At 38.4% G+C, this 26,744-nt stretch overlaps 1 protein-coding gene across 1 annotated transcript in view; it reads left to right on the plus strand.

Moving 5' to 3' along the window:
• Nucleotides 1–26,377, plus strand: part of zcchc7 (zinc finger CCHC-type containing 7) — a 152,653-nt gene extending 126,276 nt beyond the window's left edge. Inside the window, exons 7-9 of the mRNA XM_062971566.1 lie at nucleotides 13,684–13,779; nucleotides 24,000–24,117; nucleotides 24,967–26,377. Of these exons, the coding sequence (XP_062827636.1) occupies nucleotides 13,684–13,779; nucleotides 24,000–24,117; nucleotides 24,967–25,448 (696 nt within the window). The 3' untranslated portion in view covers nucleotides 25,449–26,377. The remainder of the gene's footprint in view (nucleotides 1–13,683; nucleotides 13,780–23,999; nucleotides 24,118–24,966) is intronic.
• The last annotated feature ends 367 nt before the right edge of the window (nucleotides 26,378–26,744 follow it).

Consider the following 26,744-nt stretch of genomic DNA (forward strand, 5'->3'; position numbering starts at 1 on the left):
TCAGTGTGCCTTTCTAAATGCCGGAATTCCCTTTTTTATAGAGGCTAGAATGGGCCCTACCTTGATGCCATTTCATTATCTGTTTTCAGATAGCTGTCTGCTTAAATTGGCACTGCACTTTTTAAAAAATTATATTTAACTTGTGTTTTAAAATGTTTTTAATTTTAATGATAGTTTAATAACATTTAATGATATTACTTTATATCAATGTGGTAATAGTTTTAATTTTGTTAGCCATTTTTGGGGGGAAACGAGATATAATTAAGGAGGATGACAGGCAGGGGGAATCAGAATTATCTGTCAGATATTTTTAGGCTTCTATTGTTGTCTATATAAAAGCTATGCAATTCTTTGCAGTTGGGCCACTGGAAGAGATCAGAATGCTACTCTCCCCTTCACATCTACAAAAAGCTTTTAGAGCAAAATCTGACAGAGATGGTGGGTAAATGGGAAAAAGTTAGCTGCCTGCAGATGCTGGTTAAACATTATACCCAAACACAATATGTTCGGCCTTCTGTATCCACTGATTATGCATCCACAGATTCAACCATCTATGACTTCAAAACATTCCACAAAAATAAATACATTCCAAAAAGCAAACCTTGATTTTGCCATTTTATAGACGTTATATAATTTTACTATGACACTGTATGTAATGAGACTTAGTATCCATAGATTTTAGTATCCACAGGGTACCTGGAACCAAACCCCAGCAAATACCAAGGGCCCTCTATAAGTATAATGAAATTGTGGATAGTGACTTGCTTAGTAAACGTACTACTTGAAGTCGCTTGAGCTATGCTATTCTACAAGACCAAAACTGTATGTTTGCACCCACTGTGAGATTATGATGATGATATGTAGTAAAATTCTCCCCTATCTTGGCCTAAATGCCACTAATTTGCTGTACAGTCTCTGAATGGGTTAAGAGCACTAGGTTCGCTGCTTTGATCATCAGTTTCTATATTTTTCACATAATGTTTTTCTTGCATTAAAACTGTTAAAGTAAATGAGCACTGAATCAACACTTTCGTTTGTTTCATTCAGGAGAAAGTGAAATGACCATATTTGTTTGGTGGAGTATTAATCCCCATTGAAGAAATTATGTTAGTTCTTTATTTACATATGTTGTGTTCACTTCTAGAAATTTTATATTTGCTGTGTTCACATTCCCATGGTAACTTTGCCTGACCATTTTCTTTGGATGGCTAAACTCTTATTTCTTTATGCTCAACTGAACATTTGTGTTACTGCATGCTAGAAATTTGGAAACTGCAGAAACTTTTTGTGTGGGTGGGAACAGAGTTCTTATATGAAGGGGCAATACCCTCATGTTCCCACCGGTTAGCTACTGTATATACTCAAATATGAGCCGGGGCACCAGATTTTACCACAAAAAACTGGGAAAATTTATTGACTCAAGTATAAGACACGGGTGGAGAATGCAGCAGCTACTGGTAAATTTAAAAAATAAAAATAGATACCAAAATAATTACATTAGTTGAGGCATCAGTAGGTTAAAAGTTTTTGAATATTTACATAAAACTATAATTTAAGACAATAATAACTCTGATGACATATATACTTGAGTATAAGCCGACCCGAATATAAGATAGTCAGGACCCTCACTTGAGTATAAGCTGAGGGGAGCCATTTAAGCCCTTAAAACGGGCTAAAAACCCGGCGTTTAGTCAGGTACATACTGTATATTTTTGGTTTGTAGCACGGGCCACCAGTAGGCCATTTTGTGATCTTCTATTAATCAAATAGATTCATAGCCCTCCAATCACAGGTCTCAATTACTGAAACAAATCTGACTTAATTTTGCAGCAGAGCTAGTGATATCTAAGTCTAGACAAGTGAAAGCTATTTTACCAGCCATGGTGCTTAGCATTCAAATCAACAATTGATCAGTAAAGCTATTTTGTATATCCAGTTGAGGAAGGACTCAGAACAGCTCCATGCAGGCCCACTGGGGCCAAAGAAATATTGTTTGTTCACCACTGTTAGCAACACCAGGCAAGCACTTGTTACGTGTGTTTAGTGTCTTCATCCTGGGTTTCCCGTAACTTGTCTTCTGGATACTATCTCAATTTTTCATTGCCCGCAGCCCCTTGCAAACCTAAGAGCTGAATGGACTTGACTGATTGAGAGCAGAGGCTAGAGGAGCAATCAGTTCAGCTGCCTGGGTAATCTAAGAAAGATCGAGATTTTACAGAAGCAAGACCCATGTTATCCAGCAACACAGAGTAGTCCGGATCCAGATAAGTAAATATTTAGGGACTGAGCTTTGCATTACACCATAAGCAAAATATCGCTGTAGGGACAGCTCAGTGATGCTAAAGGAGTTCAGACTGAACTATGCATATGCATATCACCTTTGTAATGTTCAAATAAGAACATGAAAAGAAATGTGTCAACCATATTATTATTGGTGTCTTTGAGTCTCCTCCAGCAGAGGATAATAATAATAATAATAATAATAATAATAATAATAATAATAATAATAACAATAATAATAATACTAAATCGACTTGTGATTTGACGTATTGACATTCTGCTTTTCTTGTCCTGAGGGTCATTTGACATAGATATTGTAGTTAGCCAGAACTACCAAAATGGCTTTCTATCACATTGTATTGTGTGCAATCATGGTGGTGATTTTAACATTTGAAATTTTTAAAAAGCTCTTTCTAGTAGAAAACGGTATCCAGAAACAATTCTCTATTATTTTGGAAACAATTCCTGAACCAACACAGCAGTGTGTGAACCATCATGTAATTCTGTCACCTGCAGTCTATTGGTATAATCTAGCATGGAGATCCATTACATGACCTTGTAGAGTGGCTCCAAATAATTTTGCCACATGGTGGGGAGGATTGTTATACCATACCAGGAAAATGTGAAAACTGGCTGGAGACCCATTTCTTTGAATTGCCAAGTAATGCTGGTCTAACTATGATGGTGTGGGTGGTAGAGCTATGCTGGCAGTAACTCAAATGGCGCTGTGAGCATTGGGGCGAAGGAGGGGACAGCTGTGAAACACTCTAACAAGAGAGAAAGATGTATCCTGCCAGCAACTGGTCTACTTAAGAGCTGGCAGGGCAGCTGTCTTTGGCCACAAAAATGTCTTTCTCTGCCGTGGCTCCAATAGTGCCATACACCATGTGATGGACCATTACTCCAGCATAAGGTACCAACAGGTTTACAGCTGAAAATTGCTTCCTTTGTTTATACTTGTGTATCAGGTCTCTTACTTCCATTTGGAAACATCAGGGCATTAAAGTGAATTATATCATACTGCTGCAAAGTTGCTTGAAACCATCACCATCATTGGACAGTACAGTTCAAGGGTAATAAGACAAAGTATAACTGAAGATATGTATCAAGAATCTTCAGAGAAATAGTTTTTAGAATACCACCCAAGTATAAAAATAAATTAACTTTTATTCTCCACACCTGTTATTCTTCTGTGGTTTCTTTATATTCTGCCCAACTGTGAATAAAAACAATATATTACATCAACACATGGTTCCTTTTTAAAAAATGCAAATATACTTTATTTTGCAGATGCTTTTTCTTTTGCAGGTTATTTCAAGCACTTCCTGCATACTTGAAGTGTGGTAAAATTCTGTGTGTTGAAGATCAGAATAGGAAGTTGCTCATGATAAATGGCAGTATAATGGTGTGCTTGATAATTTGTTCTGCGCTTAATTTATAATTATTAGCAGTACTTCAGTTAGATTAATCTTCTAGTTTTTAGAAGCACTCTAGAAACATTTGTACAGGTTAAAGTGTAAATACACATTCATACATATTTTTTATGTTAGCAAGGTTCTATATCTCATACTCATTAGAGCTGCACTCATATATAGTAGTATGCTAGTATCCCTTATAAGTATTTTGATAATGGGATCTCTATTTTTCCCTCCTCCCAATCAGCATCAAAGCTCACAATTTTTTCCATCCTTTTAGTTAAAAGGTTTCTTTGTGAGCCAGGCCATTTGTCCGTCATTGTTTGAGGTCCAAATGCTGCCAAAATACCCTGTCACTGATCCAGAGTGTTGTGAATGGCAGCCCCTCACGGACAATTGGTGGAGGTGCCTCAAAATATTCCTGAGAGGATTATTTAACCTTTCAATTTAGAGGGCACAAAGCCTTGCTGATTAATGAACTTTCTGATGGCTGCTGATAAGCGGATCTGTTTCTTTATTTCCTCTAAAAGTGATTCCTCCTTTCCCCCTATATTACTATAATCTTAAACATAAAATGTGGCAAATAGATTAAAAAAACAGGACCGAAGAGTTTATCTGGTTGGCAAACTGAAGGAGCTAAATTAAAATTGGTAATGAAAGCAGTGGCTGAGCCCTGTGTATGGTTTTTTAAAATGTGCTCTGTATTTTGAAGAGACTTATTCTCCAGCTTGCCTGGTAATGACTCTGCTTTTGGTGCACAGTCCGGGACTGGCTTCTGTTATCCCCCCCAAAAATGAGTTGTGTTATCTGGATGACTGCAGACACATATGCATCCCCCTTTCTCACTGCATGGGCAGACAAGGTCGATAGCATTACAAGGTATTTGTGGCAGTGCTTGTTTCAGTTTTCAGAGCTGCCAGTTTCCAGCCAGATTTGAATTACAAAAGAAGAAGCTGGCATGAAAATTGAAAGGGTTTATCGGCTAGTCTGAAGCCTCATAGCACATTGCTTATTTATGCAGTCCATTTGCACCAGGAAATATATAAAAAAGGGGGGGAAATACATTTTTTAAATAAGGTCATAAAGACCCAGATATGTTTAAGATGGCAAATAAAATATAGATACCTATAATATCTTTCCGGGAAACGATTTCACTTAATGTTGCACATTACTTTAGAGGAGCATTTATGTTGCTGTCATAAATTTGTGTGTTTATGTCACCATACAGGTAGTCTCTGGGGATTAAGCAGGAAGCCTCTGCTAACTTACTTTAAAATTAAAATAGAGGAAAGATAGGCCTACAGCTTGAGAGCACCATAGGAACTGGATGGCATTTAATGCACTGTTCTGTTTAAATAATGCTTTACGTTCCTTGTAAAATTAGCTATGGACCAGTGAAGCTGTGGCACAGCCTTTAGAGAAAATTAGGGTGACTTTTTAGCCATGACGACTTGGAAGCATTTCGGAAGTAGTTTTGATTTTCTCATTCTGGGGGCATAAGCAGTATTTGTATGCCCACAGGGGAGGTTTTGTCCACATCTGAGAGAGAGAGAGAGAGAGAGAGAGAGAGAGAGAGAGAGAGAGAGAGAGAGAGAGAGAGAGAGAGAGAGATAAAAGCAGTTTTTTATATACACGCACACACTGGCACACAGATATATGTGAGCTTCACACCATTGTATTTCAAGGGTATATTTCTTTGTTTCTCTTTATTTTCCCATAGTCACTAGTGGTATAATTTGCATCTGTTTAAAATTCATTACACAATGTCAACTCTGTAGAAGATTGGTGTGTCATACCACTTGTACCATGGATTGGAACAACTTACATATCATTTTCTGGATATTTTCAAGGCTTAACCCGTTAGCTTTCCAGTTAAAAAGTCAACCAAACTACACCAGTGGCCCATGAGGTGTCCTCATTACAAGCTATTGAAAAAAATCTCAGAAGATTTACCACTTCTCTTTGGATTGCTTTGGGGTTTAACTGCAGTTGTGTTTTTTACATTTTACTACTATTTGGTCTTTATATTTTTATTGCTAGAGTTTGTTGGCTTTGCTGTTTGGAATTTTATGATGTTAATCACCTTGGGGGATTTCTAGTGTCAAAGATGGTTTAGAAGTATTTAAAAGAAACAAAAATAAAAAGTGTCATTTAAAGATTCATAATAACAATAAGGGAGACATATTTAAAAGTGCCATTTGATACTAACCACGTAGCACATTTAGGTATTTATCCCGTATAGCCATTATGTTTTGGCATAGTCACAGCCAAATAAAATCATTCATAGCTTTAACCTTCAGACTGAAGTTCACAACCTAAAGATAACTTAGAAAGAGAAAAGTTTTTAGAGATAATTTTCAGGGTCTTAATATATGAACTTACTGTAAAAATATACTTTCAATTTAAAATATAATTTTATCTTAAAGTCAAATTATTAATTTTTTGATTTTATGTACATTAAGTGTGTGTCATGAATCTTATAAGGTTTGTTTAGTATGTATAGCATGTGTAGATAAATGATGCAATTGCTTAATAGGTCTTTCATTACGAAAAATACCATCCAAGGAACCATGCCAATCAGTTGTATTCATAATACATGTTTCAAAAAATCTGCATAGTTAAGGAATTCCCATTGAAACTTGAATCTTTTGAGTGCATGATATGCACTCAACTATCTATCAACCCAAAGAAGATGCATAATTATGACATTAAAGCAGTGGTTCTCAACCTGTGGGTCCCCAGGTGTTTTGGCCTATAACTCCTAGAAATCCCAGCCAGTTTACCAGCTGTTAGGATTTCAGGGAGTTGAAGGCCAACACATCTGGGGACCCGCAGGTTGAGAACCACTGCATTAAAGGATATTCATATTTAGTGATTCACAGTAGTATCATTTTAGGTGATAGATAGATAGATAGATAGATAGATATTAATAACTAAAAGTGTCTGTCTTAAAAAGGAAATAGTACATCTGAAACAGGGTTATTTCAGTAGCAATGATTTATTTGTTCTGCCTTGCCTTGCTGTGGTGTAACTGTCATTTCCCAGAGGACCATAGTGTGGGCCTTCCTATCAGAGGCAAACTGTTACAAACATTAAGCAGTTGCTATTTTAAGCTTACATTTTCTAAATTTGTCTGTGGTGGTTTATGCAGTTCAGTTCATTTACATGTGTCATTATCACCAGAACAATTAACCAAATATTCAGTTGTATGCAATTTCTGGTCAACATGAATAGCTTTCCTTACCATCATCAGTGACTGAAGTATTACATGGGACCACTCAATTCTTTTGCACTTTACAAAAAAAGAATAATGTTAGTTGAAGTCATGCAAGTTTAAGAAGCAGCTTTTCATACAACCTTGATAAACATGGGAAAGAGGGTCCCTGATTCTTTCTATTTTCCTTTGTGGTATGTAAAGCTGGGTGGGCAGCAGTCATGGTTCAAGGGCCCAACCTGCACCGCATCCCCAATAGTGGCATTCCAATCACTCCCATTTACTGTATAGGGGGTGCCAGTCTCCTGCTACCAAAACAAAAACCATTTAACAAAGAAGTGTGCCATCTAGAGATCTCCTAAGGCACAAATATTCTTTGAAGAAACTTTTGATTCATCATCTGAGCCAGATATTCAAACATGGAACATGTAATTAATGATGTAGTATAAAGAAACTGGCTTCTAGAACAAAACTGTATCAGTCTTCAAGTCTGCAGCGTGTAAACTCTTGTGTCTAGCATCTATATATGTAAATGAGTGATGGCATCATGGCGACCCACAAAACAACAAAACTACAGGCCCCCCAACCTCGAAATTTGACAACACAACCCATCATCCACGCCTCTAGGTTGATACAACAAAAAGAAAAGAAAAATAAAGTCATAATTAGAGGGAAAGGAATAATTGTTTTTATCCAATTGCTGCCAGTTACAGGGCTAATCTCTGCCCACTTGTTCTCCTAGCAACCAACTCAGCCGAGGGGACAGGCAGACTTAGGCCTCTCTTAGGCCTCTTCCACAGATTATCTAATTTGTTTTTATCCAATTGCTGCCGCTCCATGCAGTCATCCCACATGACCTTGGAGGAGTCTAAGGACAACGTCGGCTCTTCGGCTTAGAAATGGAGATGAGCACCAACCCCTAGACTCAGACACGACTGCACTTAATGTCAGGGAAAACCTTTACCCTTTACCTTAACTACCACCTATTCCTCATTTATTTCCCATACCACCATACTTCGCCACAGCAACGCGTGGCCGGGCACAGCTAGTTTACTATAAGATTACAAAATATAGGACTGAATCTGCTAGTGCAGCATTTCCTATGTGATGGGAAAGTTAACTGCAGCTTTATATGTTGTAGGAAAAGGAGAGATGAGTGAAAGTTATCAAATTATAAACGTTGTAAACTGGAGATGACATTTTTCTTACTCCCTTATAATCCTTGAAGTTTTCCTGTCCAATATACTGCTTTGGGACTAAGATGAAGAGTGACAAAGGAAATTGTTCTCCAGAGGCTTGAGGTGGTCATTACTTGACCTCAGTCCTTACCTGGGCCAGTAGGGAAGGAAATGTATTAGGAGAGAAGGCCTGAAAAAAAGAAAAGAAAAAAGAATAACAAAACAGGACGTTAGCTTCTGTGAATATTTATTCAGTTCAAACTAACTAATGAGAATGCTGTAACCAATAAGCACCCTGAATGAGACTGAGAAAAGAAATGCACTCTAAGGAAAATTGCCATTTTTAGTTTGAGACAAACTAAAAATTTTGATGGATCAATGGTATGACAAATGATAGCACTTCTTCCTAATCACAGCTTCTGCTTTTTGCCTATTTAGGGAATCATTAAACATTGAAGGACCTCCAGGGTTAGATAGGGCTTGATAGGTTAAAAAAAAAATTCGTGTAAGGAGTAACCGGAGTTGCTTCTGGAGTGTTAAATATTTTCTGAATTCAGTGGAACCAGCATGTGAAAGTGTTATTCAGCACTTTCACTAAAAAGGTAAAATATGTAAATAGGTTCAGAGTTCAAATCTCTGCTTTGTCATGGAAGCCTACTGGATGACCTACTGGGTTAACACTCAACCTCAGAAGAAAGCTGAGGCAAACTCCCTCTGAACAAATCTTATAAAAAACCACAGAATCATAGAATCATAGAATAGTAGAGTTGGAAGAGACCTCATGGGCCATCCAGTCCAACCCCCTGCCAAGAAGCAGGAAATCGCATGGTAACAGGTTTGCCTTAGGGCCTTCCTGAGTTTGAAATAACTTGAAGGTGCTCAACCACAATGACTTACTCCTAAATATCTGGGCTTCCATTTCGTTGTGCTCCAACAATTTCAACACAAAAGGGGTGGATTGAACTTCACTTCCCATACACTAATCTAGGCTTGACTTAAACAAAACCCATGGTGTTCAGTTAAAGGATTTTCCATGCTATAAGCATGGATAACTTCTTTGCTTCTATGGCTGGTTCCAATGCTAATGCAATTTCCTGAGGTCTCTTCCAACTCTGTGATTCTATGAAAGAAATCTTAAAACTGATAGACATAAACACAGTCCTCTCTATTATTCTCTCTTTGTAACTTCTCTCTAGTTTTGTCCCTTCTCTGATTTTCCTAAGTGGCTCCCCTTGATTTCCCCCCCTCTATTTTTGGCACAGTGATCTATCCACAATGACCTCCTGTTTCATCCCACCTTCTCTGTTTTTACTTCTCATGACTTCCACCTGCATTTGAGTTCAAGGATTATAATATTTTGTCGCAACCCCCTCCCCCGGTGGTTGCAGGCTCAGCAGGTTATTAAAAGAAATGACAATTATTACCATTGTCCCAAAGAGGTTGAGGACTCTTGTTTAAGATTGCTAGTCATTGTATTGTAAGGTTTATTCCAATGTATTTATTTGGGAATTTGCACTCGGTGCCAATATAGGCTTCAGAAGCCTGAAGCTGTCTTACCCTCTATGGTCCAATGTTTCCCTTAAGTGAAATGCTGATCAGTTTTTCATAGTGGTAAAATACAATCTGGAGTGGAGAAATAGTAACCTATACACCTCACCTTTGAAAACAGACCAGTTGACTTTGACAATAAAGAAAATGTCAGGCAGAAAAGGAATGTTTGATAAGCTCTGTATGTAGGGAACTGTCACTGTGTCCCACTTGTCAGCTTTCTGTCCACACAGAAGAGGATGATTGAATTGGAGAAAAGTATTCCTCTCAAAACAGGTATAGCTTTTACATCTTATGCACTTCACAGACTTCAGAATTTCTGAGTAAAGGCAGTAGAGTTCAGATGCACATTTCTTGTCTAAAACAAGCACTGACACAGTGAAAATTCTGATGCAGACAAAAGCCCAAGTTTGTGTCAAGAATTTCAGCTGTAGTAATATGTTCTAGTCTAGATGAGAGAGGGCCTTAAACCAAGCACAGTGAGAGATGATACAAACTGATTCATGTCACAAAACAATAACCTCAGATTTAGAAGATCTTTGAGTATTAGTAAGCAATTTTCATGTTTTATTCTGCTGTCAAAATCATTCCATTAGGGATTTGTTTTCTGCATCACATTGAATCATTTGAGAATTTTGTTTCTTATGGGACTTTCTAGATGTATATCAGACAAGGATAAGATTGTTGAGAAGTATTGTTTTTTTAATTGGCAGTTGAAATAATAAAATAGTGTTCAGAGTGTATTTATCTATAAACTGAATACTAAATGCACATTTTATTTAAAGCATGTGGGCACAATCCAGAGAACAAATCTGTTATCATCATATGCCTTACAGATCATTCAATTTTCACCAGTGCTTGTAGAATTTTAAACATTTCTTTAGAAATATGACATAGGAGATTGCTGTTCAAAAAGAGAAAAGCTAAAAGTTGCACTATATCTCAGAAGCAGTGAATTTGTCATGAGCATTGGTTAGCAACCTGTGGTCCGTGGACCACCAGTGATCCCCAAGAATATGGTCCACGACCTTATCTTTACTTCACCCTTGCAACAAGAGCAACTGGTCTCGTGATACCCTCTTATAGTGTTGAGGTAACAGGGATTTCAGGAGAAAAGATGTGACAACAAGCCTCCTGACTGCTGCTTCTCTTCCTCCTCCGGAGCCATTCCATGTGATGCCTGGAATTGGGGGCGTCTTGGTGGCTTCATTTTTAGGCCTGTTCCTGAGGTTATTTGAGGTGTTGATTCAGAAAATTGCATTGTATAGACCACATCTGCTCTAGATTATTAAATATGGTTTTCTGTAGGCGAGCAGATGGCGACTACTGGATGGCATATGTTCTGTATCAGAAGCTAGAGCTGATGTGGTCTATCCAATGCAGATTTCTGAATCGGCAACCCAAATAACCAAACTGAATCTAAAGTTGACCAAAAACCTATTTGTAACCCTTTTGGTACTAATGTTGGAGTGTGGTCCCTGGTCAAAAAGGTCCCTGGTTAAAAAAAAAAGGGTTGAGAACCACTGGTAATGAGGATGACTTTGAATCCTGGCCAGAATATTGCATTGAGTGGTCAACTAGTTGTTTCTGTTGCTGCCTTTTTATAGACGTGCTAAAGTTAAGTTGCCATGCATGGATTTGATCAGAAATGTGGATAGGAGACTACTTGCCTCATGTCAGAGCAGAATGTACGTATAATAAATCAAACATTCTTGAACAAAATTCTCCCCATTCAAATTGGCGAGGAGGGTAGTGCTCATTTCATGTTGTACTAGTTTTTTCTTTTATATGTGTGTATTTGGAAGATAGAACAGAACAGATGTGAATAGGCAGTGCCTTTTAATTAGTGAAATTTAAGACAGATGCATATCCTGAGAAGTAATGAGCTTCATAAAAGCAAGACCTCATTGGATCAAAGTCAGTTTAAGATAAGGGCATCTCAAGGTCACAGAGGGAGCTGCCCAACAGTCCCATTTGCATAAAAAATTACTGTCAGAAATAGGCCGTGGAAGCAGCCCTGGCATTTTGATCTCTTGGCCTTTGTCATGGAGATTCCTTGCAGAGAAGGGAAGAAGGCCAGTGTCCCAGATAATGATTAACTGTTTTAATGGCATTCATTCATTCATTCACTCATTCCGCACTAACTACTCATGCAGAAAAAAGGGTTATGTAAAATGACATTAGAAGAAAATCATTTGTAATCGTTGCATCGGGCCTGCACTTTGAGGAGACATTAGGAGTAAATCCGTGGCGTGGTAGGCTTATGCTTTATCTTCTGATATTTACTGAGTTTACTGGTGCATGAAAAGCTTTCAGCAAGAATAGCAGATGGGATGGACCTTTCATAGGTAATGCTATCTACTGGGTTATTACTTCTATATATTGATAGTGAAGTAATCTTCAAGATATCGCCCTACAAAATATAGATTATTTAAATGTTTGTCACAAAAATCCTATAACACAGAGCAGCTACGATCATGAATGCTTCATTTTGTACCTATTGGATCAGAGACCTTAAATGCCTTTTTAAACCTGAAATAATGAGAATAGAATGAGGTTGACATCATATTGGGTTTTTTCCCTTTGCCTCTTGGACAGCTGTAGGAAGATATGCATAGTTAATCTGAATAGCAAGTATTCAATTTAATTTGTCTCTTTAAATCTGACCTTTTCAATTACATAAACAAAAGGAAGTGCCTTGCAGACATGTTTTGATGTCATATGAACATATTCTTCCTGCCTCCAAAAGTCCTCAAGGATTTTTGTGAGATTTTAGAATAGAAAAGCAGGCTTGTTTCCAAATACGGATATTATAAAATTGGGGGTGGGCATATTTTCTGCTGCTTATGGAGCAAGATATTTTTTTTAGTTAGAATTGATTTTCAGCTGCCATTGTTATATTTACTTAAATAAGCAACATTTCCAGATACAGCTATTGTTATTGTGACTTGCAGTATAGAACACGTACTACACCTTTTAAAACATTAGAAATCATAGTTTAAACTCAAGGATCTATTTTAGGTGCTACTTTTTCAGTGATGAATTCTAGATTTTAATAATTTGAGGAACATTAAATGTAATTATTGGTTATCAGTTTTTTATATATCCAAGCAAAGCTCCCAAAAGACAGTTCACAGATTCAAAATTTAAAACAACACATGATCAAGTAAAACAACATAAAGCATTTGAAACAGCTGCCACAATAAATGCTCAGTTGTAACAAATGACACTGAATTAGAAGCAAGTCACAATTAAAAGCCTGTTTATGTAGGAAAGGATCCATGTGCAGATCCCACCACAGCAGGAAAGGCCCTATCTTTCATGTCCAGTGGAATTTTTTTAAGTGAAACGCAATAGTCTGTGTTGAAATAATGAGCAGCTATTAGAACAGTGGTTCCCAATCTTTGGTCCTCCAGGTGTTTTGGACTTCAACTCCCAGAAATCCCAGCTAGTTTACCACCTCTTAGGAATTATGGAAGCTGAAGTCCAAAACACCTGGAGGACCAAAGGTGGGAACCACTGCATTAGAACAACTTCTCTTTGGAGGAGAATAAGAGGGGTCATAGTCAGAAATTAAATCCTTATACTTTAAAGAAATTTGCAACAATATTGCAGCCTGCACAACCAGTGGCCTTCCAGGTGTTTTGGACTTCAGCTCCCAGAATTCCTGTCCATTGGACAAGTTGGCTAGGGCTTCTAGGAGTTAGAGGCTCACTGGAGGGCCACTGGTTGTGCAGGCTTGCTATAATACTTCTTCTGGGTTTTGGTTGTTTTTATTATATTCAGCATTAAGCCTTGCTATCTAGCTAAAATGAATATCCTTTCTCTCGATGTTGTGTGGCTGCCATGTGTGCAACTCAATTGCAATGTGTGTTTACTTGACAGTAACCCTTTTCTTTAAAATAAACATTTGTATTAAGATGTCTTTAAATAGTGTAACAACTAAAGTACTACTGTTGACTGCATTATAAAGGGGCTTATTTTTATTGCGAATAATCACATTTGAATCTTATCTAGAATTAAATACTATCATTTTTTTCTGTTCCAGACAAAACCAGGACCACTAAAGAGGGCAGATTTTTCTTCTGATCATTCTCCTTCAATGTACTGTTACAACTGTGGAGAGGAAGGCCATTATGGATATGTAAGTTTCTGTGGATTCTGCTATTGTTATTAAACATGACATTACCAAGAAAACATCAACCATCTACAGAATCCTGCTGTCTGAGGGCTCAATTATAGTCATCCAAGATCAATATAAAGTCAGTCATTACAATGAAAAATTATCCCAGTACAATTTACAAATAAGCTGTGTACTGCCCTAACTAATTATATATATGTCATCAATACTGGAGTAAGTGCTACTTTTACTTCTCAGAGAAAGGGAAAGTCAAGAACAAAGTTGAAGTTATGGGGATCATAGAATCATAGAATAATAGAGTTGGAAGAGACCACATGGATCTTTTAGTCCAACCCACTTCCATGCAGGAAAAGCAATCAAAGTATTCCAGACAGATGGCCATCTAGCCTCTTTTTAAAAGCTTCCAAGGAAGGAGCTTCCACCACACTCTGAGGCAGAAAGTTCTACTGTTGAACAACTCGTACTGTCAGGAAGTTCTTTCTAATGTTTAGGTGGAATCTCCTTTCCTGCAATTTGAACCCATTGCTCTGAGTCCTAGTTCTGTGGGCAGCAGAAAACAAATCTGCTCTCTCTTCTTTATGACACCCTTTGACACATTTATACATGGCTATCATGTCTCCTCTCAACCTTTAAGACACTCCTCATAGGATCTGGTCTCCGGACCTTTAATCATTTTTGTTGCCCTCTGGACGCATTCCAGCTTGTCAATATCTTTTTTGAATTGTGGTGCCCAGAATTGGACACAGTTCTCCAGATGAGGTCTAACCAAAGTAGAAAGAGAGGCACTATGCCTTCCCTTGATCTAGACCAGGGGTCCTCAAACTTTTTAAGTGGAGGGCCGATTCACAGTCCCTCAGACTGTTGGGAGGCCGGACTATGATGAAATAGTAAAAAATTAGGATTGTTATTGTGTGCCTTCAAGTCATTTCAGACTTAGGTCAACCCTTAGTCTAAAGTTTAGGACAGAGGCCAGGTAAAATACCTTGGAGGGTTGCATCTGGCCCATGGGCCTTAGTTTGGGGACCCCTGATTTAGACAATTTCATAAGGCCATAGGTAAGCAAAGAGACCGCCAAAGACCATCTAGATGGTCTTATAAGACCATAGATAAGGAAAGGGACCTCAAAGACCACCTAGATGGTTTCATAAGACCATAGATAAGGAAAGGGGCCCCCAAAGGCCATCTAGACGGTCTCATAGGACCATAGGTAAGGAAAGTGACCTCCAAAATCCATCTAGATGGTCTTATAAGGCCGTAGCTAAGCAAAGAGACCTTCAAAGACCATCTAGACGATCTCATAAGACCATAGGTAAGCAAAGAAACCTCCAAAGACCAAATAGACTTAGGTCAACCCTAAGTCTAAAGTTTAGGACAGGGGCCAGGTAAATGACCTTGGAGGGCCGCATCCGGCCTCCGGGCCTTAGTTTGGAGACCCCTGATCTAGACACTATACTCCTTTTGATGCAGTCCAAAATCCCATTGGCTGTTTTATCTGCTAATCACACTGTTGGTTCATGTTTGTTTGTTTATTTATTTACTTACTTTCTATATTTCTACCCCGCTGTCCTCACCTGAAGGAGACTCAGAGCGGCCACTTCAGTGCCATATTGCAAATACTGCTGCTGATTAGTCGTTTAGTCGTCTCTGACTCTTCATGACCTCATGGACCAGTCCACGCCAGAGCTCCCTGTCGGCCATCACCGCTCCCAGTTCCTTCAAGGTCAAGCCAGTCACTTCAAGGATACCGTCCATCCATCTTGCCCTTGGTCAGCCTCTCTTCCTTTTTCCTTCCATTTTCCCCAGCATCATGATCTTTTCCAAGCTTTCCTGTCTCCTCATGATGTAGCCAAAATACTTCAGCTTTGCCTCTAATATCCTTCCCTCCAGTGAGCAGCCGGGCATTATTTCCTGGAGGATGGACTGGTTGGATCTTCTTGTGGTCCAAGGAACTCTTAGGACTTTCCTCCAGGACCAGAGTTCAAAAGCATCTATCTTTCTTCACTCAGCCTTCCTTATGGTCCAGCTCTCGCATCCATAGGTTTCTATGGGGAATACCATTGCTTTGACTATGCAGACCTTCGTGGCCAGTGTGATGTCTCTGCTCTTCACTATTTTGTCAAGGTTGGCCATTGCTCTCCTCCCAAGGAGTAAACGTCTTCTGATTTCCTGGCTGCAGTCTGCATCTGCAGTGATCTTTGCGCCTAGAAATATAAAGTCTGTCACTGCCTCCACATTTTCTCCTTCTATTTGCCAGTTGTCAATAGGTGTAGTTGCCATAATCTTGGTTTTCTCGATGTTTAACTGCAACCCAGCTTTTGCACTTTCTTCTTTCACCTTGGTGATAAGGCTCCTCAGCTCCTCACTTTCAGCCGTCAGAGTGGTATCATCTGCATACCTAAGGTTGTTAATGTTTCTTCAAGCAATTTTAACTCCGGCCTTGGATTCCTCAAGCCCCGCATGTCGCATGATGTGTTCTGCGTACAAGTTGAATAGGGAGGGTGAAAGTATGCAGCCCTGCCGTACTCCTTTCCCAATCTTGAACCAGTCTGTTCTGTGATCTGTTCTTTCTGTGGCTACTTGGTCTTTGTACAGATTTCTCAGGAGACGGACAAGGTGACTTGGTATCCCCATACCACCAAGAACATGCCATAGTTTATTATGATCCACACAGTTGAAGGCTTTAGAATTATATTTATATTGCAAATACACAGTGTATAAATATAATACAATAGAAATCAAAGTACATTTAACGTGAAATACAAACAAAAATAACACACAAAGCATAATAACGTCCAGAAATAACATATAAATAAATATTAAGCATTAAAAATATTTACAACTTATGTTCAACTTTTATCCACAAAAACTCCAAGATCTTTTTCACATGTACTGTTATTGAGCTAGGCATCGCCCATTCTGTATCTTTGCATTTCATTTTTTCCGCCTAAGTGTAATATCTTACAATTGTCCTTGTTGAAATTCGTTTTGTTAGGTTTGGTCAAGCTCTCTAATCTGTTAAGATCATTTTGAATTCTGATCCTGTCCTCTGGAATATTAGCTATCCTTCCTAATTTGGTGTCATCTGCAAATTTGATGAGCACACCCTCTAAACCTTCATCCAAGTCATTAATGAAGATGTTAAACAGTAATGGGCTCAGGACCGAACCCTGCTTCACTCCACTAGCCACTTCTTTCCAGAATGAAGAGGAACCATTGGTGAGCACCCTTTGGGTTTGGTCACTTAACCAATTACAGATCCACCTAATAGTAGCATCGCCTAGCTCACATTTGACTAGTTTGCATTCAAGGCCATGGGGGACTTACTGAAAGACCTTACTGAAATCAAGATATGCTACATCCACAGGATTCCCTGCTTCTCAAACTTGTAACTCTATGGAAAAAAGAGATAAGATTAGTCCAGCATGACTTGTTTTTGAGAAATTCATGTTGACTTTTAGTAATCACAGCATTCCTGTCTAAGTGATTGCAGACTGCCTCCTTAATTATCTGCTCCAGAATTTTTCCTGATATTGATATCAGGCTGACTGAACGGTAATTGTTTGGGTCTTCTTCTTTTCCCTTCTTGAAGATAGGGACAACATTTGCCCTCCAGTCTGAGGGGACTTCTCCTGTTCTCCAAGAATGCTCAAAGATTATTGCCAGTGGTTCTGAAATGACTTCTACTAGTTCCTTTAATACTCTTCGATGTAGTTCATCTGGTCCTGGGGATGTGAATTCCTGGACTACTTCTTTACTTATTTTGGGTTGCATTTCCCCTATTACCTTGTCCACTCCATATTGCTCAGGTTGAACACCAGTCTCCTTTTAGGAGAAGACTGAGGCAAAGAAGGTGTTGAGCAGCTCTGCCTTTTCCCTCTTGTGTATACACAACATTCTGGTTGTTTTACACTTCTATTTTTATCCTTGTTGGCACTGTTTGCATTTGTACCTTCAGTATCTCAATTTTAAGAAACTCCCATCCATTATTGACTCCCTTCTCTTTTAGTATTCCTGTCCATGGAATCACGCTCAGTATTTCCTTAAATTTCCTGAAGTCAGCTCTCCTAGAGTCTAGAATGTGTGTTTGACTTCTCTTAGTTTCACCCTTCACAAGCTCCATGAGCACATTATTTTATTTATTTATTTATTTGCAGTATTTATATTCCGCCCTTCTCACCCCAAAGGGGACTCAGGGTGGATCCCAATGTACATATACATGGCAAACATTCAATGCCATTAGACATATGACACACACAGACAGAGACACAGAGGCTATTTAACATTTTTCCAGCTTCTGACTTCACAGGAGGAGCTGCTTCTTCAGCATCCACTGTGACGCCGAGTCCTTGATGGAATACTTCCTCATCTTCTGGCACTGCACGGTGTTGGACATTTTTATGGTGATGAAAATTAGTTAAATTAGCCTCCCCGCATAAGTGGTTCCTAAATTTCCTACTTGACAGATGCAACTGTTTTTCAGGTTGCTTAGGTAAACAACAAGCTGGGGCTATTTAATGGTCAGGCACTTAATCTGACCCAGGCTTCGAACTCATGACCTCGTGGTCAGTAGTGATTTATTGCCGCTGGCTACTACCAACTGCGCCACAGCCCGGCCCTCCAACCTAAAGGTCCCACCACTTCCACTCCACTGGCCAGATCCTCAGTGTTGGTTAGAATCGTATTCAGAATAGCTAATTCCCTTGTTGCCTCTTCTACCTTCTGGACAATAAAATTGTCTGCAAGGCAAGTGAGGAATTTGTTGGACTTTGTACTCTTAGCAAAGTTTGTTTTCCAACAAATATCAGAGTAGTTGAAATCCCCCATTACTTCTATATCTCTTCTTTCTTCATGTTTGGTCATCTGGTCAAAGAAGGCTACATCCAGTTCTTCTATCTGGCTTGGAGGTCTGTAGTAGACCCCCCACAACTACATCTTTTTCAGTTCTTGCTCCCTTAATTCTTATCTAGATGGTTTCAACCTGGTTTCCAGGATTGAAGTCTTGCATCTCTTCACATGTGTCAATATTTTTGACATATAATGCTACTCACCTCCTCTCCTGTTTGGTCTATTTCTCTAAAATAGGTTATACCCCTCCATTGCTACATTCCAGTTACAGGACTCATCTCATTAAGTTTCAGTTACGCCTATTACATCATAACTAGTTTGTTGTGCTAGGAGTTCCAGCTCATCTTGTTTATTTCCCGTGCTCTGGGCAATAGTGTAAAGACATCTAAGCCTGTGAAACATTCCCCTTAGCTATTTATTGTATATTATTGTCTCCTTGCTGCTTAGTACTTGTGTTTCTCCAACTTTCTTTTTAGCTTTTTGTCTGTTAACTCCAGGCCTTGATAAACTACTTTTCCCAAGGATAATGTCATTCTCCCCCACAACCTAGTTTAAAGTCCACCTGATCAGGATTGCCAGTCTCCTTCCTACTTCTGTGAGGTGCAGCCCATCTCATGCCACTAGGCCATCTTTCTGGAAGAGCAGACCATGGTCCAGGAAGCCAAATTGTTCTTCCTGGTACCATCTGCAGAGCCAGTTATTTATCTCTACTCTTTTTCTCGCTCTTCCTGGACCACCTCATACAATAGGGAGGAGAGATGAAAAGGCCACCTGTACATTAAGATCTTTTAGCTTTCTTCCAAGAGCTTCAAAATCCTTTCTGATCTTTTGAAGACTATGCTTTGCAGTATCATTGATTCCTACCTGAACCAGTGAAAGTGGGAGGGTCAGTGGGCTTGATGAGCCTTGTCAGCCGCTGAGTAATGCAGTAGATTTTTGTCCCAGGAAGGCAGCATATTGCTCTAGACATCTTATCAGATTTACAAATCACTGCTTCTGTTCCTCTCAGGAGGAAGTCGCCTACGACCAACACCTGTCTCCTTTGGGATTGGCAGGGTCCCTTTCCTGTAAGGTGTTCTGCAGATCTCCTGGAAACTGACCCTATTGCTCTATTGCTGAACTGGGATGTTTTCTACAGTGACTGTAGATGGAACTTAACTATTCAAATGCATGAAAGCTAGGGGCTTCCTCCATAAGCAAAGAACAAATCATTTTTAATATAACAAGAAGAAGACGAGGATTTGAGACAGGAAAAATATCTCATTTGAAATGGGGTTTTGGAGAAGAGTTCTACAAGTACAAGAGTTTCAAAAAGAGAAAAAACATAGCATGCATCCAAAAGCAAATCAAGTCTGAACTGTCAAAGGTTACAAAACTGAGGCTATCATTATTTGGCTGTATCATGAGATGGCATAATTCATGTGAAAAAATAATGTCAGAAAAAGTGGAAGACAGTAGGAAGAAAGGAAGATCTTATTACAGGCAGATTGACTCTATCATGCTACCACTCTGAGTTTGTAGGATTTGAAACAGAATAACATGGTTCCTTGGAGGTCTCATTGATAGAGTTGCTGCAGGTTGAAGCCACTTTTCTGCATTTGACAGCAAAAGTAACTCAGTGGGTAATTTATTTGGCTGGTTATCTTTGATACTTGTACCAAATCTTAAACCATATGCAGTGTTTCTGGTATAGTTTGCAAGACAGATGACTGTCTACTTCAGTTCTTCTTTTTTAAAAATTAAACTGTTGTTACCTGATTATTCCTCACTGGTTTCACTCAAATAAAACTTTTTTTGACCATTTTGTGACAATAGTAGTGTTGGAATGAAAAGCCTTAAAGTAATTGCAACCAAAATATTTATCTTTTTTTTCTATGTAGTAAAGTATTTTGAGCACCATATACAAACTCTACCAACATTAGTGTGGGTAAATAACAACCAAGAAAACCCTGTGATGGCTTTAGGGGCGCCATAAAAATTATGTAGTAAGAAACAGAACTTAACCTTGCAGTCCCATAACAGAAAAGGTGACCACTCAATGTGTGCATTAACAGACTCAGAAGAAAATTAGATAATAGAAGATTCAACAGTTGATGGCACTCTAGAAAGGCATACATTGCAGTTTCCAGAGGTTTAGGCTTGCTGAAACTCATTCACAGTCCAGTTGGGAGGTTTCTTGCATAAATCACATCATAAGGAATAGGAACTGCATCAAAGCAGCATCTTGTCTTCATTATATGTAAATATGAAGATTTTTTAAAGCTATTTTTTTTAAATCAAACAACTCTTCAAAAGGAGTGTGGGACATTAACAACTATAGGGCCAGTGCCAGGACAGTGGAGGAGATTCCTCCAAAAAGGCTAGTCACTGGGAAAGCAAAAGCCAAAAAAAGGGACTAGAGTATTCAAAGGACACGACAAAGAAGCAGATGAGAGAGGTGATTTTTCTAGAGCATCTCAAAAGCTTGCTAAATGGCCAAATCGTTATCCCACTTTTATCTAAATTGCAAAGAGCTTCTTGTCAGCATTCAAATTTTGTGCCCACAGCAAACTGCAAGGCTAAATAAAGTAGAGGATTTGCAGATGTGTCGTGCATTCACTTTCCAAGCTGTCAATCAGATAAGAGTATTTCTCAAGTGGTTTGGTAACAGGCTGAACTTTCCATCCTTTGTGTGTTACCTGTGGTGCTAAGGAGCATCCCCAGGGTATTTAACAGTACAAAGCGTGTGGCAGCAGTGGCAGCTTACTTGAAAAAGGGTCTGGGAAAGTGCATGTCATACACTACTGAGGTGATTATTCAATGCAGAGATGTTAAAAAGAGGAAGTAGGAGTGCCTGTTTTTAAAGGCTTATGCTTTTTCATCCACTAGGGCTTTTCTGTCAACATATTGAAGGGGGAAAAGGCCATCTGTCTGCAGCATAAGCTCTAGACTTTGCACAGCATCTTTAGGAAGACCTTGGGGGAGTGTGTTCCACAGCTATCAAATATTATCCAGGCTTCTGCATATAGTCTTGTCTAAAAATATTTGAGAGGGGAGGGGGGAATCTTGGAAAATATTTTGCATGTACAGAGGAAAAACCATTGATTATCACCCCTTTTTAAAAAACACTGAAAAAATTCAATATAGATTTTGCTCTTTTTATTTTTTTAATTTCATTTTTTTTAAAATTTTCCCCTTAAATCCATATTCTATGTCCCCTCTGCCTAGAGATGTTAACGCATCAAGAACATGGCATGCTGACTTCTTATTTTTAAAGAAGCTGCCTGCATTTTTCCATTCATCAGCAGATTCAGGGACTGATCTGACTGAATAAAGTTCTACTTCTCATCTAGATCATTTGAAACTAGTAGATCTTATTTGAAAGTGCCCACTATTTTAATCAGGGTTCTGCTATTAAAAACACTGTAATAATAATAATAATAATAATAATAATAATAATAATAATAATAATAATAATAATAACAACAACAACAACAACAACAACAACAACTTTATTTTTATACCCCACCCCATCTCCCCGGAGGGACTCGGAGCGGCTTACATGGGGCCATGCCCAACATAAAAATACAATAACAGCGATAAAACAATAAAAACAATTTTTCACATCGATTTTCACCGTTGGCTTTGGGAATATGTTGTTAGGCATTTTTATTTTCATTTTGAGGAATAGTATATTCTAGCTAGTTTTTTTAAAAAAATACTCAAATTGGACACAGTTTACCATAAAGAGAAGTAAGGCAATAAAAATAAGCAGACAGATCTTCATTTATATGCATATATATATATATAGCATAGGATATTTGGATAGCAAAGGAAAGGGTAAACACCCCTGCGGTTTTTGTTTTGCTGTTTGTGCCGCTGTTCAGAAGATTTCACCTCTCTTTCTGTCCCCGTGAGAGTAGGATTTTGAAATTTTGGCTTGTGGGGAAAAAATGTTGATAAAGCTTCCGTGGAGACACCTTTTCGTCATTACTTTTTCAGGAGTGAATTTCCCTTGCGAGGGAGAGATTTCTCTGACTTCCTGTTGTCTCACCCCCATGAGTCATTCCTAAGTCGATGTTTTTAACTTGGGGGACTGCCAGCGCAACAAAAAACCTGATGGTGCAAAAGTTCGATTTTTTTTTTTAAATCTAGTTTTTCAGCAAATACTTAAAACAGTAGTGGGCAACTGGAGTGCCCTTTTCTCCAACTTGTGCCACCTTTAAAAATGTTTTATAAAAAGATGTTTATTTATTTACATCATTTTTACCCCACCCTTCTCACCCGGAGGGACTCAGGGCGGCTTACAATAGTCGGCAAACTACATTGCCCAAAACAATGACATATTAATAAACAATAAAACAGTACCACATAAATTAAAACTCTAATTAGACTCTATTAAACCATGAATTATAAAATTAAAAATGCATGTATAGTTAAATTCATCCACTAACACCTTCGTGTGCACCTTGATTCACGTCATATCGAAATGGTTAGACTCCCAAGTGTACCTTTAAAGAGATAAGTGTATATATTTACTAAGTGTATATATTTAGATGCTTAAAAGGAAAATGGTCTCTGAAGGGATTTTCTACTTTTTCTTTTAGCTGCATAATACAATGGCACAGTAGTTAATTGAATAGTCCAGGGAGTCTGCATGTGGTCACGTCAGTCCTGTTTATTATCTAAAGGGGGTCAGCTTTTGAGTGTGAAACCAGATTATGAAAATAATTCTGGATAAATTAATCAGAAGTTATCTTCAATCTGACCCTAGGGACAACATAGTGCAGTGGTTTGCGTGTTGGATTAGGATGCCATCAGAGCAGGGTTTCTGGGTAATCTTGGGTAAGTACACTCTCAGTCTCAGAGAAAGGCAATAAGAAACCCACTGAAAAAATCTTGTCAAGACAACCCCATGATAAGTTTACCGTAAAGTCACCATAGGTTGGAAACAGCTTGAAGGCAAATAACAGCAACATTTTCAAAACGAACATCAAATTTGTAATGATGCATGTTTTAAACAAGCTGCCCTTCTCTTGCAATAAGACAATCTCAATGTATTCTGCCCAGAGACAAAAAATCAGAGGGAGATGAGTGTTTCAATTCTTCAGTTAGAAACCTTTGGCGAGTGCTCAGAGGAAAGTGTTAACACATAATGGCAACTTACATGTGTATGTAATGATAACAATGCTTAAATAGAAGCACGGAAAAGCTTTTTTCTCTTTAGACTAGGCATCTTTTGTTTTACACAATATTTAGCTAATGTCAAGAGTGATATAAAATAGCAAAAACAACTGGTACCGTTCATTTAATTGTTATAGAAAATAGAATTTGAATTATGGAAAGCGCAGAGATAAGAGAAATTTGTGAAACAAATAATTTTAACATATGACTTACAGGAATGCAGAGAAAAGCGGATGTTTGGAGGAACATTTCCTACCTTCCCTTTCATTTATTACTATGATAATGAATATGATATCAAGATGAATGGTGAGAGAGCAAGAAAAAGAGTGCAAGGTAGGAAATAACCTGTGTAGATATTTTGTGACCTTCTGTGCCCTGTTTTGTCCAGTGTAACATACAGTCAGACTGTTTGCATGCTTGTGACTTTTCCAATTTAAACTGAATAACACTTCAGCTCAATGATGAAAGAAAACAGAATATAAATGTAGTCCCTGAAATTCCCCAGTGTGTGGGGAATATATTGTAGAACAATGAAATGCTGAATGAAGTACTCATAGTCATATTTTCTCTTTATTTAGAAAAATTAATTGTTCACCTTGCTTATGTTTCATGACTGCATTTGGATAAAATATTTTAGTTTCAACTAGTGTTTATGTGATTTTGTAAAAAAATTCCAAGATGAAACTTTCTGAATATAAACACATTCACATTGCAGATCCTAAAAATATTTTGTTCACACTGTATTCATACTTTTCTATATAATAAATCAAAACAATCATTTTGAATATTGTGTATAAATAAAGCTCATTCATTGATGGGAATCTTAGCTGTTACTGTCTCCCACCCCACTTGAGGATTTTTAGGACTAACATAAACACTGTTTGTGTGCGTGTGTTTGTTATGAGCTTGATTTGACAGGCGATCTGAAGGCGCATCCTCACACAAACACACACACATGCTTTTTAATTAGAGACTTGCAATGCATTATGAGTGTGGCCATTTTTGACTTTGACTGAGTTCTCAAAAATAGGTTGGATGTATAAAGATCAATTTTTCATCACGCTGTTTCACTTCTGTTGTGTGCAAGAGCACAGCTTCTGTTACACAGGTTCCAGACTGTGATAGATTTGGTTATCAATCCTTCGGCCTTTTAAATTTTATTGATTGTCTTTGCTTTGATAGAACTTCAGGAAGCTGGCCTTCTGCCGATGTCTCTAAAGAGACCCCAAATGGACAGTGACCAGAAAGGGCACAGCCACAAGAAAAGGAGGAAAACGTCAAAGGAGCATGACAAGAGAAGTGATAAGCATCATAAAAAGTTGAAGAAAAAATACCATGTGGACACACTCAAAGGAAGGAAGCATCGGAAAGAAGACCATGGTGGCAACTATAGCCTAGAAGAAGACTTTCCCAGAGGCGGTCATGTGAATACTTTTAGAAAGAGCAGAAGAGCAAGTACTCACTGCAACTTTGACCTCCCAAGAAACAGGGGCAAAGCAAACATCGTTCAGTCTTCTCTGGGGTCTGCCAAAGATCAGAAGAAGAAGAAAAAGAAAAAGAAGCAGAAACAGAAAAGCTACACAAGCAGTAGTCCCACAAGGGATGAAAGTTTGTTTCTTATAAAGCAAAGAAAAAAGAAGTCAAAAGAGAAACCGAGTTCCTGAACTGACAAAAGTTGACATTGGGGATTGGGACTTAAGGCATGGCTTTGACATTCTGCCTCTCCAAGTCCAGCAAGACAGTGGGGCACTAAACGGTCTCTATATAGACTGGAGAACATTAGGAGAGAGTTCCCCTGTGCCATTCCAGGAACATGGTATTTTGGTTGTGACAATAAATGATTATTGTATACAACAATGCTTAAGTACTGATAGTTTCGGCAAATCCTGTATTTGAATTGAATTTTGGTGGGAAGGGAAACTTTGTGGGGGACAAGGATAAAGAGTAAGTGAGAACAAAAGGTAAACTGGTATTCTGTGTAGCATCCAGACATTTTGGTAAATGCTGGTATATGTTAAAGCACTTCTTGGAACATGTAGTTCATTGCATGCTGACTTTAAAAAAGGGTAAACAAATAGGCCACCTCACAGATTGGACAAAAGTGGTCAGAGAGGCAGCACAAAGGAATCTATGCCTACAGGCCAGTCTATGTATTACCCAAGTATCATAAGCTCCGACCATGAAAGTTGCTTCACACTGTGACACTGTTTTCTGAGAAATGTTTGTAATAGTTCTAGAAAATGGGGAGAGAGGATGCAGGAAAGTTCACTTTTACCATCCAGTTTATTGTTCTGCCTGAATCTGTCAAGAAGTAGCTATCTTATTGCTAGTGGCAGTCTTCTGCTTTAGATAATATACAGATGTCACTGCTGGTTTGATTAGCAAGCCAGGTAAATGAGAGCATGTCCTTTTTGCTCTCTCTTCCTTTCCTTTCCTTTCCTTTCCTTTCTTTTCATTGTTTCTTTAAAATAGGAAGGCTTCAGTCCTGAAATCAGTCCTGAAATTTGTACAACTAAGATGTCCAGTATTTAAAATATATATAGTCATGTATAAATTTTACCTGTTTTCAGAATAAATTGTTTTGTAATTTAAATTTTCTAAAGTAGGGTACTTTTGTACACTAAACTGAATCTGAAGGTTGGTGACAATGTTTAAAACATTATCCAAAGGGAGAGCAGCCAATTTATCCCTTTCTTGTCTCTTTGTGGGAATTACATATGCACTGTCTTCATAGGTTAGCAGTGTTGAAAACATGCAAATGTGAGTAGATCAATGGGAAGGTAATGGCGCTCCATGTTGTCATTCCGGTCACATGAACTTGGAGGTGTCTACGGACAACACTGGCTCTTCGGCTTAGAAATGGAGATGAGCACCAACCCCCAGAGTTGGGCACGGCTAGATTTAATGTCAGGGGAAAACCTTTACCTTAATCTATGATGACTTACACATTGTTTTCTGTG

The sequence above is a fragment of the Anolis carolinensis genome, chromosome 2, assembly GCF_035594765.1.
Source record: "Anolis carolinensis isolate JA03-04 chromosome 2, rAnoCar3.1.pri, whole genome shotgun sequence".
Classification (NCBI taxonomy): domain Eukaryota; kingdom Metazoa; phylum Chordata; class Lepidosauria; order Squamata; family Dactyloidae; genus Anolis; species Anolis carolinensis.